This window comes from Nicotiana tabacum, chromosome 8 (genome assembly GCF_000715075.1).
Source record: "Nicotiana tabacum cultivar K326 chromosome 8, ASM71507v2, whole genome shotgun sequence".
NCBI classification, from domain to species: Eukaryota; Viridiplantae; Streptophyta; class Magnoliopsida; order Solanales; family Solanaceae; genus Nicotiana; species Nicotiana tabacum.
The window spans coordinates 9,323,410-9,331,156 of NC_134087.1; the positions used below are offsets into that span (position 1 = coordinate 9,323,410).

At 38.5% G+C, this 7,747-nt stretch overlaps 1 protein-coding gene and 1 long non-coding RNA gene across 3 annotated transcripts; one reads left to right on the forward strand and one right to left on the reverse strand.

Moving 5' to 3' along the window:
• Positions 1-2,129: 2,129 nt before the first annotated feature.
• LOC107822163 (uncharacterized) lies at positions 2,130-2,826 on the forward strand. Its single transcript, XR_012693871.1, has 2 exons — positions 2,130-2,430; positions 2,499-2,826. It is a non-coding gene; the product is annotated as an uncharacterized LOC107822163 (long non-coding RNA).
• Positions 2,827-3,719: 893 nt separating this feature from the next.
• LOC107822165 (uncharacterized) lies at positions 3,720-7,505 on the reverse strand. Of its 2 annotated transcripts, none has more exons than XM_075218955.1 (6): positions 7,347-7,505; positions 7,054-7,166; positions 6,351-6,436; positions 6,178-6,242; positions 5,334-5,416; positions 3,720-4,044 (listed from the first exon to the last, which is right to left on the reverse strand). In XM_075218955.1, the coding sequence occupies exons 2-6, from the start codon at positions 7,132-7,134 to the stop codon at positions 3,952-3,954; spliced, it is 408 nt and encodes a 135-aa protein (XP_075075056.1). In that variant the 5' UTR covers positions 7,135-7,166; positions 7,347-7,505; the 3' UTR covers positions 3,720-3,951. The 2 variants fall into 2 exon arrangements, with proteins under 2 accessions (XP_075075056.1, XP_075075057.1); XM_075218956.1 differs by having other exon boundaries at positions 7,054-7,158; positions 7,347-7,498.
• Between the last annotated feature and the right edge of the window lie 242 nt (positions 7,506-7,747).

Below are 7,747 nucleotides of genomic sequence, written 5' to 3' on the forward strand. Positions count from 1 at the left end.
ACATCCTCGTCGATCTCCCCTCCTCCTTGGATAACCGACCCAAGGTACTTGAAGCTGCCTCTACTTGGGATGACCTGTGATTCAAGCCTTACATCCACGCCCACTTTCCCTGTCTCAGCGCTGAACTTACACTCCAGGTATTCCGTCTTCGTCCTGCTCAGTTTGAAACCCTTAGACTCAAGAGCCTGTCTCCAAACCTCCAGCCTTTCATTAACACTGGCTCGCGACTCATCAATCAGAACTATGTTATCGACGAATAGCATGCACTATGGCACCTTCCCTTGAATATGGTGTGTTAACGCGTCCATCAGCAGGGCGAATAAGAACGGACTGAACACAAAACCTTGGTGTAACCCCATAACAACTGAAAAATGCTCAAATTCACCTCTTACTGTCCTAACCCAAGTCTTATCCCCATCATACATGTCCTTAATCGCCATAATATAGGCAAACGACACACCTTTTGCCTCCAAGCATCTCCAAAGAACTTCTCTAGGAACCTTGTCATACGCTTTCTCTAGGTCAATAAACATCATGTGCAGATCCTTCTTCCTCTCCCTGAACTATTCTACCAACCTCCTAAGAAGATGTATAGCTTCCGTAGTAGAACGATCCGGCATGAACCCGAACTAGTTGTCGGATACAGACACCGTCATCCTCACCCTCGCTTCAATCATCCTCTCCCATACTTTCATGGTATGACTCAATAATTTGATACCCCTATAATTGTTACAACTCTGGACATCACCTTTGTTCTTATATAAAGGAACCACAGTACTCCACCTCCACTCATCCGCCATCCTCTTCGTCTTAAAAATAATATTAAACAATCCAATCAGTCACTCCAAACCTACTCTCCCCACACGCTTCCAAAATTCCACCGAAATCTCGCCTGGCCCGGTTGCTCTGCCTCTACTCATCTTACGCATAGCTCTCATGACCTCCTCAACCTTGATACGCCTGTAGTACCCAAATTCATGGTGACTCTCGGAATGCTCCAATTCACCTAGCACAATATCCTGATCCCTTTCTTCATTCAGAAGTTTATAAAAGTAAGTCTCACATCTCCTCTTAATCTGGGCATCTTCCATCAATACTCTACCATCCTTGTCCTTGATGCATCTCACTTGGTCCAAATCCCGAGTCTTCCTCTCTCTCGTCTTGACCACCCGGAATAACTTCTCTCCCCCCCCAAGCCGCAGTCTTAGCCTCTGTGACCGCCATCTTAGCTTCCTTCCTAGCTACCTTATACCTCTCCATGCACGCTCGCCTCTCCTCCTCACCTGTGCTCCCCACTAACTTCAGGTACGCCACCTTCTTCGCTTCCACTTTACCTTGTACCATTTCAATCCACCACCAGTCTCCTTTGTGCCCGCCAGAGATGCCCCTCAAGACCCCTAACACCTCTCTTGCAGCCTCCCTTATACAGTCTGCTGTCGTTGACCACATAATGCTCGCGTCATCATTGCTCCTCCGAGCTCCCATAGCCGACAACCGTCCCTCCAACTCTGGGGCTTTATCCTTAGTTAAGGCTCCCCACCTGATTCTCGGTCTTCCTCGAGCAGACCTTTTCCTCCTCTTTAACATAATACCAACATCATCACTAAGAGCCTATGTTGTGTCACGAATATCTCATCCGGAATTACCTTGTGAAGAAAATATATAAAGAAAATGATGAATGAAACAGACCGGAGCATACCATTTTGGATTTCAATTGTCAAAGGCAAGTATAAAATCACAGGACTTGAACTTTTGATTTATTAGTTAAAAAAGGTTTTTCGTCAACGGATCCAGTCTCGTTTGTTGGATGGCGAGTATTAAGAAAAACGTAAATAAAACAGATTGAACTTCTACAATTTACATTATTCGTCGAAAAATCTTTTTACACTATTGATGTAATTTAACGTAGTTGCACAGCTTACTTGTAAGTTGGGGTTTCACGTATGTCCAAAAAATATATATTGTGAATACATAAAGTTAAAACGAAATACATGTCAAGAGTCCCAAGACTGACCGATATGTTACCAGTCAAATATAAAAATCACTTTAAATCAAGCTGATAATTCTATGCAATAAATAAATAGCTGAAATATGAAAACAAGCAATTGATTGAGTTGTCAAGCAAGAGGACGACCATCCCGTATGCCATATTTGATTTTTCTTTGCCTTTTTAAATATTAATTCTTCTACTGTCTTCCTATAAATCTGTGTCTTCACTTGATGTTTGTGAAAAAAAGTTTTGGGGATAGAGAAGAGTATAAAAAAAAGAACAACAAAGAAGAATTCAAGCTTTAGATTAAAAAAAAAGATTGAGACGGCCAAAGGGTGCAGTATTTCATCAATTTTTGATGGCTGGGTTGCAAAGATCAGCTGTTTCATTTCGCAGACAAGGCTCTTCTGGACTTATATGGGACGACAAATTCTTATCAGGTGAATTGAATCAGCATATTAACCATAAGTACAAAATTACAAAATGTAACAAAGCTTCTCATTCCAAGGGACAACAAGGACAACCCAAAGAGGAGAATATGCAGGTGAAGGCAGCTTCATCAAGAACCTTTGGATTAAAGGAGAGGAGCAAATCCAACGGCGCTGGTAGGGTGTCTACAGCTATAGAACCGTCGTCTCCTAGGGTATATGCATGTGGATTGTGTAGAGGTATTGGCAAAAAAAAATAAGTCCCGCCGTGGAATTCAAAACAGTAAGCGTGCTTTTTGATCAGATAAGAATTCAGAATCTAGAGTCGATGTGTTCATAATGTAATGTATGCATTTTACATTCTTTTAACATGGTTCCAATAAAAAGATCAATTGAGTTCGGCTAAAACTATTCGCCCCTGTATGTTATATATAATGAATACACACCAACAAGGGTTGTGGTGGAGTGGTAAGTACTCCTTCATCCTTAACCAAAGGTCTCGGGTTCCAGTCCCTGAGTATGGAGTCGCCTTTGTTAGGGAGTGCTTTACCCTCCAATGTGGGACTTCCCGGCACAAATCCGAATTTAGTCAGGCCCCAATGTGGGTACCGAACACCGGGTGGAAAACCAAAAATATAATGAATACACCGTGTGACTTTGATGAACGAGCTGGTTAATAAGTATAGGTGGGAATATGTTCATCTGAAAAGAAAAAAAAAATTGTGGAGATAAAGGAATTGTAGCATTTTTTTTTCTTGCCTTTTGTCAGCCAGATTTTCTTATTTTACGTTCTGCAGAGTGCAAAGACATTTATGTAAGGGTTCTTTATCTCCTTACCTTTCTTGCGTTGGCGCAGAAATCCCTAGTATAATCAACTGTTCCTCTTTTTTTCCTTTTTGGTTTCTCCTTTTGAACTGGTGGTTCACTAATTCATATACTTTCAGCCTTTCAGGTGCTCGTAAGTCTCTTATAATCACGTTAGTAACTAAATGAGCATTTAATTCTTGCCTGTGGAATTTGGCATAGTAGCAAATTACACTTCATACAATACCCTTTTGATAATACCACCTCCAAAGAGAAAGGAAAACAAGAAGAACGTGCAGACCAATAAAGAAAAATAATAGGAGTACAAGAGAACACTCACGAAGTCACGCTTCTTCAATCTATGAGTTTGGCTGAGCTAAGGCGACCACCAAACGACAAGTTCTCGAAAGCCTTTGAGCTAGTTGCATCACATGCATGAATAGTATGAGTATGACATTCACATGCATTATATTGGAATCAATGTATGGACTAGGATATAGCAAAACAAGTAACTAAGCTCAGTGTTTCATGTATTCTGGCAGTTATATAATAATCATAATAATGAAACATCAGCTTGATGAAAAGGTGGTCTACAAGTGAACTTAATCTTTTACCATGAGAAATATAATCATTCCAAACACAATAACCAGTCATCAATTTCATATAACTGGGAGGAATGAACTTTGAATTTCATACAATTCATGTTTAGCACTGGTCCATAGTTAGTCTTCAGAGGTACTTTCTTGCAAGGGCTCTAACTTTGGTATCGAAGTGAGATGATGTGATGCGAGATCCTGGCAAATAGAGAGGATTCAGAAGGATCTGCAGGTTTTGTAGTAAGACATCAGTGAACTTCATTAAAAAAATAGCTAAGGCACATAACTCTCTCTTCAAAAGCAGGCAGGAGATAAACCTGGGAATGAAGAAGTTACACATTACAATATCTATGCGAGTAGAAAGGAAGAAGTTAACAATGAAGATGTGTTTTAGGTAAAGGTTCCTTTTTAACATAACTGTGCAATACTTTTCCCATGGGTTGCATTTAAGCTCAATCTCTCTGTTTTCAATTTAAACTTAAGGACTTTGTTGAATTATGTTTTTCTTGAACTGCAACCACTTCTTTGGAAAAAAAATTCTAGATAAGGTGAAAGTACTTTTCACCATGACTCAATTTTAACTGGAATGTGTAAATGCCAACTACTTTTCTCCTAATATGATATAGTGTTCACAGATCAGCTAATTTTCATAACATATTTATTTCATGGAATAATTCGAGTCCCCCAACAAGTTGAGTTGAGGTGTAGTTTTTATTGTAGTGGTAAGGAATTCTAGTAAAAAACTTGTGTTTTACAAATTATGAATCTCGTACAGTTTCCAACTAATTCATGGCGTCATTACCTTCAGAACAATTCCCCAAGCTACACCATATACCTTTAAAGCTATCGTGACAAAAGCCCAGGGATTTATCCAATACCAAGTAAATTAGTTACATGAATCACTCTATATCATGTGTGTCATTTATAGGAAAAAGATCAAAAAAGGTATCTTAGAAACAAGGAGAGGTTTGTAACAAAATCAATATTCTTAGTGATGTGTGTTTATTTCCATGCTGTAACCTGAAAAGAACAAGGCAGACAGAACAAAAAGGCAAAGAATATAATCATATCCGAGGAACTCCAAAAGCTGACACTTCATAGGTTCAAAGATATATTATCAGTTCTAGAAGGAGTTGATAATGATTGAACTACCAAATAACAAGAGATGTATTCCAAGCATCTTTTCAGTAGCCATGCCAACATAAAGAAGCTTTCTGCTAAGAATCTCTTGCTACACAATAGGAATGCAAACAGTAAAGTGGAAAACTGTAATGAGAACTCCCAACAGGGCTGCGTATCTCCACAAGGATTATAATGAACATTTAAGATGAAAAAGGGAGATCCTCCTCCCCCCCCCCTTCCAAGAGAAATAACAAGCAACAATGGGAAAAGAATACACTCAGCACGACATAGGCCTTCAGCAGGTTGAGCGCCAAGATTATATAGCAAAAAAATTAAAATGTACGACCTCTGTGCTTTTATTTGCTATTGAAAAGCTTTTGGCAAAGGAGTTACCTTTATATATAGTTCATGGACCTCCTGGAAGAAGCTTTTGATCCCATCATCATTACGAGAGTCATGAAGTAGCATCAGTCGCGTATGTATGCTTGCTTGGTTAAAGGAACAAAAACAGGATGTGCACATTGTAATATAAACTGCTGATGTTAACTTTATGATAGTTCCATAGACATTCATATATTAACTTATGCACAATGAGAACTTCTAAAACATGCTTCTTCCTCCTTTTTCTTTTTCTTCTTTTGATAGGTAACGAGAAGTCTGCCTTGACATTCTAACTTGTATTAAACCGAGGAACTAGTCAAGAAGGCTTGCTAATTACAGATATCAAGAGATTTTGAATTATTGTGCAGAAAGTTAAGAGTTAACTATCATTATCTAAAAAAATGGGTAAGCAAGGACATAAATGTAGTTATGTGGGCCAAGTACAAGTAAGAGTGAGGGGGAGGACGAGATGGTGTGGATGGGGGAAGGGTCTCCCATTCAAGATCATAAAATGTTAAGAAAGATGGGTGCGCTCTTCCTCTTAATTCTGCTATGTCATATCATTTTATCAATCCATGCGCTCTAAGAAGTAATCTTCTACAAGAGGAGTCAACCAGAGAAAAACTGATGAAAGAGATTCATTTAGACACATCGAGCATGACGACTCCTTCTATAAGTGACCACTGACAAAGTAAATCAAATCATTACTGTAGAAGAAGAAGCAAGCTGTTGTCTGATTGTTAAAGTCTTAAAGAGAAATGCAGATATAAAACAACCAAGCACCAATCACCACCATCTACATTCTAAAATCAGAACAGTACTATCACCGAATATTGAATTTATAACATATGGAGGATATGACCAGCAGTAACATAAACAGACACCACCAAATCATTAAATCTGTCAATTGACTTCAAGAACCTGTATGAAGAAAGAAAGAAGGAGAATCACTAATAATGACGAAAGCAAACAAATTTATAAAGGAAATTTTTAATTAGTGCTTTGATGACTGGGGGCTGCAATCCTTACATAGCACTTGTAGTCCATGCAAGGTCCTGGACAATATCCAATGCTGCATGTAAAATAAACTGGTGCTGATGAGCAGCATCTTCTTTCTAGCATGCAAGTACAGTTTACAATATCACCAAGAAACTCAGCCAATTCAATGACAGAAACACGGTAAAGTAGAAAGATGTGCATACATTTTGATAACAATAGCAAAAGTGCTACGGTACATACTACTAGTTCAAATGCATATACACCAGATTAAAAACTAAAGCGCACACACTACCAAATTCAAATGCTGTGAAACCGTTAAGGATAATTATAATATTGCTTATTCTGTGATTTAAGAGGTATAAACAGATTTTACCGGCCACCGGGAAAAAAAGAATTAACTGATAAGCACTGTAGTTTATCTAATTAAGCTTGTTTTCAGCAATGTGATGCCCAGATAAATAAAAGTTTTCCTCGCACAAAATCCGATTTTGATCTTCCATTAAAACCAAAGTGAGAAAAGAATGACAACAAAAAGAACCAGTGCATTATACCAGCTGTCCAGACCATTTCAATGAGTTTTTTTCCACATTTCCTATCAACCAGATTCGAAGTGATCAGTTCATTATAAGAATCAAATAGTTTATGCCATTGATTAACAAAAGTAAATATGCTACTTTAGATGTATTGAGCAAAGACTAGAAATCTCTAGTAACACGCTGCAGAGTTAATTTACCTTGGGCGCAGTGCCAACTTCAGCTTCATAGATAGGAATATCATTTCTGCTTACAATCATAAAACATGCTGTGCTTGCCATTTAATCCTCTAAATCTTCGGATCCCTAAATTACTTCAAACACAAAAATGAATCAAATTCACATGCTAATTTTACACATAAAAGATTTCACTCTTGAATAATTAATAGAGAAGTGATTTTAGACAAAAATAATGAGTGATCTGAGAATAAATTAAAGACAAAACTTTGAATCCAAGGAAATCTAGAAGAGAGGGAGAAATAAAGAATATGTACAAGGTACGACTCGATTTCGATGAAGAAAGATCGCGGGTTCGACTCCGACTCCGACGAGCAAGTTGAACCGTCAACTGGCCGGAGAAGAAACTCTGGAGTAGTAAAAGCTGGGCCTGGAATCAATCTGGACTTTGGATCATAATGTCTAGTCCTGTCCGTTTTAATGGGTGAAGCAATGGGCTGATTTACACAAAAGTCCCCCTTTTAGGCAACCTTTTACATTTTGTCCCTATTTTTAGAAGTTGCACGGATATAGCCCCTAGACTTAAGGGCAAGTTCTATAAAGTGGTAGTAAGACCGTCCATGTTGTATGGAGCCGAGTGTTTGCTAGTTAAGAAATCCCATATTCAGAAGTTGAAAGTAGCGGAAATGAGGATGTTAAGATGGATGTGTTGGCATAC